At 41.2% G+C, this 12,804-nt stretch overlaps 2 protein-coding genes across 2 annotated transcripts; one reads left to right on the top strand and one right to left on the bottom strand.

Moving 5' to 3' along the window:
• The first annotated feature begins 820 nt into the window (after positions 1-820).
• On the top strand, positions 821-5,933 carry LOC118338995 (growth hormone-regulated TBC protein 1-A-like). The gene is made up of 8 exons (XM_035676497.1): positions 821-979; positions 1,492-1,637; positions 1,736-1,894; positions 2,456-2,580; positions 2,911-3,007; positions 3,513-3,685; positions 3,786-3,971; positions 4,788-5,933. Exons 1-8 carry the CDS (start codon positions 918-920, stop codon positions 4,887-4,889), a joined length of 1,050 nt encoding a protein of 349 aa, XP_035532390.1. The 5' UTR covers positions 821-917; the 3' UTR covers positions 4,890-5,933.
• A 495-nt stretch (positions 5,934-6,428) lies between these two features.
• lamp1b (lysosomal associated membrane protein 1b) lies at positions 6,429-12,720 on the bottom strand. The gene is made up of 6 exons (XM_035676498.1): positions 12,345-12,720; positions 9,993-10,186; positions 9,759-9,887; positions 9,505-9,571; positions 8,400-8,567; positions 6,429-8,302 (listed from the first exon to the last, which is right to left on the bottom strand). Exons 1-6 carry the CDS (start codon positions 12,403-12,405, stop codon positions 8,163-8,165), a joined length of 759 nt encoding a protein of 252 aa, XP_035532391.1. The 5' UTR covers positions 12,406-12,720; the 3' UTR covers positions 6,429-8,162.
• Between the last annotated feature and the right edge of the window lie 84 nt (positions 12,721-12,804).

Raw genomic sequence — 12,804 nt, 5'->3', positions numbered from 1 at the left:
TTAAAAGGAAGTTTTTCCTTGCCGACTTCGCCAAGTGCTTGCTCTTGGTGGGAACTGTCGGGTCTCTAAATAATTTTCTAAGGAGTTCGGTCTAGACCTGCTCTATTGGAAAAGTGTCCTGAGATAACTTCTGTTATGATTTGCCGCTATACAAATAAAATTGAATTGAATTGAACATTTGAAACATAATCGCCTTATAAAGTTGATATGGTGAACTAAGCTTAACTTTCCCTTTAGCTCTGTTTTGGTCTCCACTAACTCCTGAGGGAAACGTCTACATCCAAAATGAGCGGGAAGATGTTTAAAAGTTCATTAGAGCTAAAGTGAACTGCAGAGTCAAATGATCATTCTCTTGGTTCATCAATATGAGCATTGTAGAAGTAGTCACATGATCCATTTTTGATATAAAAGTATTAATTATAGTCACATTAAATACATTCAAATAAAAATTTACAGAAAATATGTAAAAGAATATGTAATTATTTGGTTGGGGGCATTGCAGTGGGGGAATCCTGGTTCTGACTAAAATATGTGCAGGATAATAAGAAACCTTTATTTTGATTTAATGGTGAAGTTGCTGCTGTCAGTACTACACTATTGCTACTGATACAAGTGCATCCATTATTCACTATCATGGAAAGCAATAATACAAGGGGAGATACCAGCAAGCACTACTGTTTCTCTTCCTCCAATTGTTTTGCATGCAAATAAAAAACATACCTGGATGTTACCTGGGTGTTCCTTAAACTAGCCCCTCCTCCCAGGGAACACTGTAAGGTGAGTCATTTGAAACTCAGACCGCTTTGTTATTTACCTTGACAGCAGTCTTTTCCACGTAATACGCGTTGAAATAACCTCCTCGGTGCAGGCTGTTTATAGCTTTGGTGGACTACTGAACCTGGAGCACCTGACACACGATGGAGAGGGAAATGACAGCAAACGCTTCTCAGTCTCTTACCTGTAATAATGGAAGTGAAAGGTGAGCTTCATGTTGATGTGGTGTTCTCTCTGACTGCATGTTCCTTCTTTATTTAACTTGTGGTTGTTTAATGTATATTCTTGTTGCTGCCTTCCTGACTACCAGTTATTTAAATCATTTCTTCTCATCAGCTCTTTGCATTTGTATTTTATGTTTTACTTTTACAAAAGGCTACTAGACAACTACCAAGCTCAGTATAATGTCATAGCTAAGACGGGTTTAGTGGAAAATATATAACATTTTCTGAAGTTACTTTTTAGATTGAATTTTACTTGTTGCTCCTAATCCCACTTGAGAGAAATTTAAAACTGTCTAATCATCCAGCCGGGGCATTTGATCTCCTGGCTACAGAAACCCGACCCAGCAGAGGCTGTTGTAGTGTTTGTCATCAGTGAATAGGAGAGAGAAAGAAGGGTGGGGAGGAAAGTGACCCAGCTGTCAGTCCTCCAAAGTTGTGCTTTGTGCATTGTCATTCATACATGGTACTGGACTGTATGGATTTGCCCCAGCAGGATTGACCCCTATGGCTTTGAGAGACATCACGATTTTGAATCATACAAGGAGATGATGAATGAGTATGTAGCCGTCCTCAACAGAAGGTCGATGAGATGGTCCAAGCTGTTGCAAGAGAAACCACACGTGGAGAAGAACTTGACAGGTACAAGTAACCAACACACCACTGTTTGGTTTTGGTGCCTCCATGGTGCCTGATGCTGGTGTGTTTATGTGATGTAACTATAAAATGTGTTTTGGAAGTGAAAAGGTATGTGCGTAAAGGTGTGCCTAATGAGCACCGTGCCAGGATTTGGATGGCAGCTAGTGGGGCGCAGGAACGAATGGAGAGCAAACCGGCTTATTACCAGTCTCTGCTGGCCATGGAGCATGACGCCAAGCTGAAGGAAACCATTCACATAGGTGAGACAACAGACGTTTTTAAAGGAAGTCATTTTGACATGTCACAGTTGGAAAAGCACAGGTGTAAAGTGGTAAAATGATGGCTGAATTCCATGTAGCTGTTTTAGTTAAGGGTCCTGGTATTGTGCATGCTGGTTCACTGGATACATGAAGAGAACGGAGCCATTGTTAATGTTATAACTAAAACTTGTACTTTTCTACTACAGTGTCCTCAAACCGTGAGGCATAGAGCCACTGTAGGTGGGGTGTGGAAAAATAGGTTAAATGAATTTTCTTGAATAAATGTATTTCACTAAAAATGAACTTGGATCCTTATTACTTAGTTTTGGTTCCTCTATCATTGTTAGTGATTACAAAACAATTGGTGGTGTGCGTGTGAACCTTTTTTTCTGCTGCTGAAGGGCATGCCAGAAAAGGTTCGAGAACCACTTTCCTACTATGACAAGTCAAAAAGGCCACCCACTACCATCCACTATGCACCTTCATGAGAACCATCTATACCTCAGTTTGTATCGACACACAGGTCCATGTCAATACAATTCTTGTCATGTTTTTTGGCAGACATGCATAGGACCTTTCCTGACAACGTCCTCTTCAAGAGCAGAGCAGAACCGAGCCTGCAGAGGGCTCTGTACAATGTGCTGCTGGCCTACGGACACCATAATAAGGCAGTGGGGTACTGTCAGGTGAAGAGATGACGCTCCTCTCGTTTAACAAGATGTCTGTTTGCCTAAAGAACAGGACTGGCTTGTTCAATAATCATTTGAATACACATGTAGACTTAAATGTAGCATGACTTTCACTCACATTCACTAATCTCTATTGGCTTCCTGTACAGGATATTTCATTTTTATGTATACTAAAGTCACACAGCTTTTGGCCACAGGAGGAATCTGAGAACTCTTTGAACCAAATGAAGGCAGACCTTACTAACGTTACATCCTTACCTAAGCTTCTGGAAATGTGTTGCTTCAGCATAAATTATGCCTTTATTTGGTTGGCTCTGTTTCTTCTAGGGAATGAACTTCATTGCAGGTTATCTCATCATCATCACCAAAGATGAAGAGAAGTCATTCTGGCTCATGGATGCATTGTTGGGCAGAATGCTCCCAGGTAGAGATTTTTCTTTTATAATGCTCATACACACAGAAGACCTTTTTCACAGCAGCCATTTTGACATGAAATAGTAGGGTAAATACAGGTGTTACCAATGATACTAATTGAGGTTCCACTCAGGTCACACTGTGCTATTGAGCATGTTGGCTGCAGTACAGTAAACAAGCCTGTAACAATGGTCTGCATGCTTTCCTGTTTGTAAGGGGAGGAAAGATGAGATGTTATCTTATAAAAGTTACCTACTGCAGCTTTAAGGTAAATAAAAAATATTTGCAGTAATGACAAAAGCATTGTCGTCAATTGTACGTCATCTCCATAACAATCGTAGTATATAATAGTGTTTGCTCATGATAACCCCTAGTTAAGACTGAAGAGTGGTAGACCCATGTTGGAGCCTTGCAAGAATTTCTGGACTAACCCAACAATCTGAAACAATAAGGTTTGATCTTAGAGACAGAAACAAAACCAGTTCCCAAACTCACCCACTTTGGGTTTATTGTAGACTACTACAGCCCGGCCATGTTGGGCCTGAAGACTGACCAGGAGGTTCTTGGGGAACTGGTGAAGGCTAAAGCTCCGGCAGTAGGGCAGCTCATGGCCCAGTATCCCGGCATATGGACACTGGTGGTGTCACGCTGGTTCATCTGCCTCTTCATTGACGTACTCCCAATTGAGGTGAGGAAGAGTTGGGGTTTATTGGTAGAAACAAATGAGGAAATCGTTGGTCATGTTGAAGCACATCATGTTACTGACTTCTTGTTTCTCGTACTTGCAGACGGTCCTGCGGGTCTGGGATTGTATTTTCTACGAGGGCTCCAAGGTTCTTTTCCGTGTTGCTCTTACTCTCATCATTCACAACCAGCCGGAGATCCTGAGAGCTCGCTCTTTGCCCGACGTGTGCGAGTGCTTCAAACAAATCACCTGTGGAGCTTTCACTCTGGACTGTCACACCTTCATGCAGGTACGACGACAAAAGACAGTCAGACAAACAAATGAAGAAACACTGGCTGGCCAATGTTGCCCTTATAATGTAATCAATCTGATTAACTATTCCCTCCAAACAGTTCTAATATCAGCCCAAAGTCTCCACCCACCACTGGAAAACCTTTGCATTAAGTCAGGGACATTAGGACTGCAGCAATTTTTTTTCTTCATTATTGATTATTTAGATGAATATTTTGTTGATTAATTGGTTAATTGTTTGGGCTATAAAATGTACAAAAACATGTAATGCAGATCAAAAGTTCCTGAAGCTCTAACCCCAAATATGTACAGTAAAAGACAAAAAAAGCAAGGAATCCGCATTTAAGAGGCTGGAGAATTGAGTGAATTGATTATCAGAGTAATTACAGTACACACTACTGTGTTTTTTTTTTTCACTAAAACAGCAACAATACACTACTGATTCAGTTATTAAACTAAATATTTAATTTATATCCCTGAGACTAGTGCACGTCACCTATTTCAAAATGGTTACCCTGAGATAGATTCACCACTTACCGTGCATCTTCCCTGGGAAACATCTTTGACTCAGAGGATAATAGATTTACCAAAAGTGAACAGACAGATGTAACCTGTACATGGTGAAGAGATTTCTTCAGACATTTTAGCCGGAGCTAGTTTATTATAGCTGAGCTAAAAGCTTCATGCTTATTCTGCCTGAGGTCTTATAATGAATTACAGGCTCCATGTAAACACAGATTGGTGTGTATATGTCTTTAAAGGAATCATTTTAAACCTTAACTCTTTTCGGTTCTCTCAAACTGTCTTTTTACAGAAAATCTTTACAGAACCTGGCAGCCTGTCTATGGCAACTATTGATAAACTGAGAGAGAAATGCAGACAACGAATACTGGAGGAAGAATCTGGACATCCGTAAAGGTTTGGGTCCACCTTCCCGCCGTTTGATGGGGATCAGGAACAATTAACTACTACCAACATGGGCATACTGGTGGCTTCTTGGTTGCTTCTATTAACTAATCCAGAAGACTGACGGATATCTAAAGGAAGCTTCTCAACTGATGTTTCAAGATGTTTTTGAACTTCTTTTGCTCATGGTCCCATGTTTGAGGATATTTCTGCTACTATAGATACTTCAAGATCATCACACAACAAAAAAAAGTATTTAAAGCTGTTTTTCTATGGACTATAGTAGCATGACTTTGCTATTGTATGGGAGTGATACAATTTGTTTTTACTGCAGGGAAAAGAGAATGAACGTCTCTTACGCTGCAACGCTGATCTAACGGTCCATTGCTCTTTATGAAGTAAAATGAGATATTTAAAGTTCGCTGGGTCCTCATTTACAGAACCTTGTGTGTAACTTTTTATTGTTAACAGAAACCTTATGATGGGCCTAATCTTTTTCCTGATTTAGCTTACCTCAAAAATGGTTCTGCCAAACAAAGGTACAGGGAAGTGTTAACTTCAGTGTTAATATGATAGTCCTAAACAATAGTTCACTCAGGGGCCCTAAACCTGTGGCTCTATACTATATTTAGGCATCCCCCAGGACTGCTGAGTCATAAAACAATCGACTAAACTGTGACAATAATGTCTCAGAAAGACAAAGAAGACAATAGTTCTCATTAGCATATTTGTTAAATTATGGTAATAATGCATCGTACATTATTAAGTTATTTGGTGTAATACATGAAAGCCAAATAAACAACTTAACATATTCTAATATGAGGTAACATCAGTAAACAGACCCCCCAACATAGACATGTAAAACAACCCCAAGGCCCCCAACTCCTCCTAAGAAAACGTCTGTAGTCATTGTCTGTTTTTACCCATTTGCTTTCTTTTGTAGTCATTTTGTGTCTCGTAATCATTTTGCATCTGTGATCGCTTATTTTAATTTTTCATTATCGCTTTAACACCTTCTGGCTCTGGTAGGGGGGGGGGGACTCAGGTGTGGAGACAGATGCCTGATAAAAATATACTTTTTCCTGGTTTTATTCAGATAATTTAGTAAACGTGTGTCTTGTCACAGGCCCCAGGTGCCTGAGGATTGTTGTAACAGTCTAACACCTTTGAATAACTTTTCTCCACCCTGCATTTACAAACCGTCTAAAAAGAGATTTAAAAAAAGGGGGGGGGGAGCGAGCCATGAACTGCAATGAGTAGATTCTTAGCCCAGAAGTGATCACATTTACAGTATTAAAATATTGTGGATCAGAGACCTGCTGGCCTTTATTCTCGCATCTGAGTAATGACTGATTTATAGCTCGAGGACATAAAACCTACAACTGAAAAGGTTTAACTATTTAAAAAAGGGAATCTTTATTCAGAATGTTTACAGAATAACATTGTAACCTACACTGTATCTACACTTCTAAGGAGTCCAAACAAAGAACAACCAGGAACAGGTTTGACTGCTGATGAATTGTATAAAGGCAAAACAAAAAGTCAAACAGAGTTGTTCATTCACTTTTATTGTCCTCTCCTTTAGAAAACAGTTCAAACAATTCCATTAAAACCTTATTAAATCCCTACATGGATATTTAGATGAGGGAGGGGGGGGGGACATAAAAAAAAAACCACTTTCTTCTACTACATCAAACAATGCGTATTTATGGTAGTAACAGTACATGAAGGCCATGTGAGACACAAAGAAAATGACCCAGACATGACAGCACACAGTGTGAGTGAGTGAGTGAGTATGTCTGTGGTATTGGCTTTACTTTAATCCCATCTATGTTACAGCTGGGAAGGCACTGATGAACACTGACCAGAGCATTTTTGGCCACTAATCATTAGATGGGGCTGTTTCTCCAGACTTTAGTGCAACTTCTTTCCCTTCAGCAACCAAAATCCCAAGTGGACCCATATTCAGGGGGAAGGAAAAACAAACAGAAACCACCCGGTGGACTGTAACACTTACAACAACAACATTATTACGTTCTGACAGTGATGTCCTGAGCTTTATTGTCCACCTAAGACAGTACTGTTTTTTTGTTTTTTTTTTAAGATTGTTTAAGCAACTCCTGTCTGTGCGTGTGTGTGTACATTGTAACAGCAGAATCCAAAAGAGTGGCTACTCTCACTTAAAAAGAATAGTTGGGAAAATCATGCTCTTGCCTAAAGTCAGAGGAGAACATCAATACCACTCATGTCTGTATGGTAAATATGAAATTACAGCATGGAGATATTAGCCAAGCCCAGCTCTCCCCAAAATCTGCCAACCAACATCTCTAAAGCTCACAAACAAACACGAGGTATCTCGTTTAATCCGTACAAAAAATGACAACACTTTCTTTGTGCTAAAGTACGCTAACCACTAGCTGACTGTAGCTTCGTATTCCGCAAAAATGAGAACTATTCCTTTAAAAACGGAGTGAAAAAGGCCACACTGCCCAAACATAATTATCTTACAAAGCTGACAACTGCACCTGTACTCTCCACACTAAATGTGTTCAGAACCTTAATGAGGGAGAGAAGTACCCATCATCACCAATCCCATTGGACTAAATAAATCCCTACATCCGTCTTGTTTACTTACGGGACCCCTCACATATCCTCTTAATGAATGGGTTACTGTGTTTTTAGTCTGTTCCCTAAAATCTGCATACTTGGGCTTAATGCAGAGTTGCAATAAAAAAACGTCAGATCCAAATTGTCTGAAGTGGATTAAGTTAAACAGCCTGAAATATTCCCTTTTACAATAACAAACCTCATTCAGGGCAAGGCCATTAAAAATGGCCACCCAAAAGCAGATAAATAAGAAAAGCTACAGCAGCAATTCCCTTGAATCCCTCAAAATTCCTTTCACAGAAATTATAAATAGTAAACTACAACTTGAGAACTCTCATGGACCTTCTGATCAACACCCATCCCCTGCTTCACATCGTACCATTAAAGAGATTTTTCCTCATTTCATTGCAATCTCCAAAAAGTCCCCCCTTTTTTTTTTTTTTCCTATGAGCAGTCAGTTCAGAAAGAGCATATCAACCTCCACAAAGTGATAATGACTAGTGTTACCGATGAGGGCAAAGAACAGCACACACAAAGGCAGGGAGATGGTAGGATGGAGGGACAGAGGCGGACAGGGGTAGTTGGGTGGGGTGTTAAGTCTCATAAAACAGTGGTTAATCTCAAGGGTGGGATAGCGCACTCGGGCCTCGCGGGAACATGAGAGTGACAAGTGACCTCAGATGGTCTGGTAGCCAGCATGGCTCCTCTTCCTGCCAATGAGGTAGGCTAAGAGCACGATGAGGACGAGACCTGCTAAAGCGGCTCCAACTATGATGGGGATCAACATGTCATCTTCGTCCAACTGGCATTCCTCAGCTGAGAGAAAAAACACAAAACACACCAGACGGGCGAATTTAGAGGGAGAACGCAGTAGATGTATTTTATCACGCTCTATCAGACAGAAGAGTTTTACCTGCTCCAAAGTTATCTCCAGTGAGGCCGAAAGGCTGCACCTGCACTTGGAAGGTGTTGATGGACAGATCCTGGGCCACATTTAGAGTCTGCTCCTTACGGCACATGTATGAGTACCCCAGGGTTCCCCGCAGGTAGTCCAGACTGCGGTTATGGGCCGAGAAGGGCCCTAAAGCAGAGGACAGGACGGGGAGTGATTACAGGGAGGAAGAGGGGTACGGTTAAACAAAAGGAACAGAGACAGGATACAGAATGAGAAATGTGAAAACTGATTTAAAACAAAGGAGATAAACTTTAGAGAAGGATGACGTCTGATTTAAGTTTTTTTTCTTTGCATAGAGAATTTAAACGTTTTGTTCAAGACCTGATGATCGCAACAGTAATTGCACCCATTTTAAAATAAGAAACAACAGAATCATTACGGGTGGGCTTATTAAAAATACAACATAATTCATGTTACTAGCAAAACGCTGTTACAGACTGAATTACAGACTGAATTACAGGCTGAATTACAGGACCGCTGCAGGAGAAAGACAACGATGGAGGGACGATCAGGTTCACGATTTTGTCGATGACTGTCAAAATGTTAGAAACGGTTATCACTATGATGTCGTTGGATCACGACCCCTCTGACACAGTTTCAACACAAACATAATTGGCGGGATTTATTGCAGGGCTGCTGTATTACATTACATATCATACGGATGTTCTTGTTTTTCTAGTATTTCAGAGTAGATTTTAAGCACTGCAGTGTAAAAAATAATCTGCTTAGGTGTAACATATACAGGAGTTAAGTAAACTAAACTGTTTCCTGTGTCATATTTAGTAAATATTTTAACACCAAATCAAAGTCAGTGATTGAGTTACACAATAAAATAATACAAACCAAGCCCTAGAATCCATATACAAGCTATATGCGATTCCTAACTGTGTGTTTATATTTATTTTCCTTTTATTAGAGTGAGTTACAGCTGTTGTGTCAACCTTTCCTTCTTTTTGAGCCAACAAAAACCCTGATTACATTCATAAACCGATGAGGATCACAGGATAGGATGGACACGTGTTTATTATACTCGTATAGATCCTGGCAGATAACGTGCATTCACCTTTCATGTCTGGCCAGAGCGCTGACAGAGACACCCCGCTCAGGTGGTACTTATTGGACGTAGCATTCTGGAGAAAAACAGCAAGACCACCAGAAGTCAGTGAAACTACAAGAAAAGCAAGTTCACCTCAAGCTCCAGCTGCCATCTAGTGGCAGTTTCAGGAAGAACAGGGTGAAAATAAAAAGCAAGAAGGTAAATGTCACAGGGGGGGTTTCATAAACGGGGTTGTGATGACGGCAGATACAGTGTCTTACCAGGCTGAAGAAGAAGGTGAGGTTGGTCTTCTCTGCATCCGTTGTGAGCCGCAGGGAGGCGCTCTCTGAGTCACATGATCCAGAGCTTACTGTCACATTGGGCTGAAGGTTCACGACATCCTGCACCGTCTGCAAATCAATGGTGGAGCATTCAGCATTTCAAACCTGTTAACCCTGTGTCTGCAGTTTTAACTCCAACAGTGTTCAGACTGTTGAGATTTTGTGTTCAGGCACCTTATTCTGGGAGACAGAGCTGAAGGTGATGTTGAGCTGGAGACCCATGGATGCCAGTAAACAGGTAGTACCATTGCTGCTGGTGACGTGGTAGATTCCTTTCTCGGGTCTGCCGGGCTCCTTGTGCGGTGCAGCAGTGGTCTGGGCAGTCGTGGGCGGGGCAACAGTAGCAAAACCCTGGTGCAGGACGGCAGCTGCAAGAGGGTATTCAGTTAGGAGGGTAGTGTTACAGAGATGCAAGGGGTTCAATACTGAATAAATAAATAAATACAGGGTTTCTGCAGGGTTCACAAAGTTAAATTTAAGACTATTTAAAAACCACATAGAATGCAATTCAATACCATACTGGTCAAAGTATGAAGGTATGATGGAAAACCAGGAGGGACAATTGGGCCATTTCAGTAGGCCTTTTAGGAAGCTGCTTCGGTACCTCACAGCAATATAGAATAATAACTAATAACTCCTAATGATATAATTCATTCAATTAAAGCCACCTGGACCCAGATCAGTGGCAGAAAATGGATGGATTAACCAACCAATGAAAAATGATGAATTTATTTAAGTTCTTGCTTTAATCGACACTTTCCCATTATGAGTACTGTAGACAGCAGCAGCTCTGACGGTGCTGACTGCACAAGAAAAGGACAAAAACAGCCTCCTGCACACACAAACCAACTTTTAGTTTATAGGAGTCGAACCTCTCCTGACAGCCTGCAATCAGATACAATGACATTTTATAAGTAACTGTCTACAGCAGGCATGAGAAAATATTCAACACTTAACTTTATTAAATTTAAGACTCATTGATTATATATCATTTTAATTGTTAGGTGTTTAACTCTAACTAATGTGAGGTGACGCTGCAGGAGCTCTACACGACGTTACATGAGCCCATAGACACACAAAATCAATCTTAGAGAGTCAGCGTTGCCAAACACTTAGTGGCTTTATTTCTAAAAAGTGAGTAGCAGCAAATTTAGCGACTTATTGAGACCATCAGGGATAAGAAGAAATATATTCATATGCATCATTTTGTAATTCATTCCCAAGCACTCTGCTCAGAGTAACTGTAGTATGCGCGGCCTCTCCCTCTCCTCTTGTGCTGCAGGCGGTGAATGGGTGCGACAGGTGGGACTTGTTTGACCTCTCTCTCTCTCTCTCTCTCTCTCTCTCTCTCTCTCTCTCTCAGGCGTTCTCTCCGGATCTCTGGATTAGGGCGTTCCTATAGCTCGTAAATATTGAAGTAGTTTGTTTGATCTTTTGACTCCTTCTGTAGATTCATTTAAAAACAGTAACTATGACTAAATAGATATACTTTATTGATCCCAAGCTGGGAAATTGCAGTATTGCAGAATTATAAAATGATTGTGGCCAAACAGTCGCAGCCTCTCTCTGATTTGTTCGCACAGCCACATCTAACTGGGTGAATTAAGGGTTTATTTCTACCAAACCAGCCTTGGTGATTGTTGGAAAGACTAACAAAGACCCATTGTTTTGGTCTGAGATGCTGGTGCTCTAGTGCGCCATCAACTGTCAAGTGGATTTCATACACTAACTAACATTTAGGGGGATCAAACAAGACCTTTGACCGAACAGCTTCCCTGTGCAGGAGGATGTCAGAGTTTAACATAAGCTGCAGTGGGAAAGTTCCTCTGTGCTCACCTTAAATCTCAGTTTCAGATCAGATGGTTTCGTGACATCGCAACTAGTCTGGAAGCCAATCGCAGTCCAATATGCAACCACAAGTGTGATGTGGAAACCTGAAACCTCCTGTGCACTGAACACTGGAAACGGACTTTACAGTGAAGTAGGAGACATCTTGTGTGTAGCCATTTTGAAAAGGAACAAAACCCATATCAGACAAACTGTTATTAGGAGCAGACTATTTCATACGTCTTCAAATCAGCATCAGCCTCAACTCGACTGTATTTAAGAATATAACTTGAGTTTGATGCATTTATTCCTTCCCACCACTATTAATAGAAACACCTCCATTTTGATTATAGATTACCATGAATGTCCTACACTCTCATTTCTCCACTTCTGGTCTCCCATGTAGTGTGACAGCAGGACAAAGGACAATAACTAGTGAACAGGGCTTTAGGATTCAGCCTCTGTGCCTGAACTCAGAATGACGCAAAGTAGCGCCACAGACGTGAACTCAGCAGTATTACAGTCCAACTCTCCACACAGCATCTGTGAGTTAAAACAGCCTCTTTATCCACACACTGTGCACAACACCCTACATGTCGGTGTATTGATTGAACACACACACACACACACACGTTTAACCACGCAGGTAATCTGTGATCGATTTAATGATAACTTACACAAACCGTGATCAATACTCACCTAACATCAGCTGTAACGTCACTCCGAGGCACCATGACTGAACACCACCGATCTGAGACATGTTTATGTTTGTTTCTGTGCGGGTTTTGCTCGTCAGTGAAATCACAGCAACACAACAACAGACAGGGCGCCGCTAGCTCAGCGAGCTAACTGAGCTAGCTAGGCTAACGTTAGCGTCACAAACAGACAGCAAGAGGAGGAAGAGGAGGAAACTCCAACTCTGATTTGTTTGAGACGATGAAGAGATGTTCCTCGGCAGCCAACGACCTCTAATGTTTTCTGGTTATAGGGTTCAACTTGTTTCTGTCTGTGATTGTCAGTCGGGAGGTGAAGTTGCTCTCGACTGTAACACTTTGACGCCGCTGCACAGACTGACGTCAGGATCATGTGACAGAGCTAAAGAAACACCCAGAAAGTCACGTGGTGAACAGCAGCGACAAACAAACACACACACAATCAC

This window comes from Morone saxatilis, unplaced genomic scaffold, assembly GCF_004916995.1.
Source record: "Morone saxatilis isolate NCDOM2014 unplaced genomic scaffold, NCSU_SB_2.0 Contig5, whole genome shotgun sequence".
Taxonomy (NCBI): domain Eukaryota; kingdom Metazoa; phylum Chordata; class Actinopteri; family Moronidae; genus Morone; species Morone saxatilis.
This window is presented reverse-complemented; position numbering and strand designations above follow the sequence as displayed.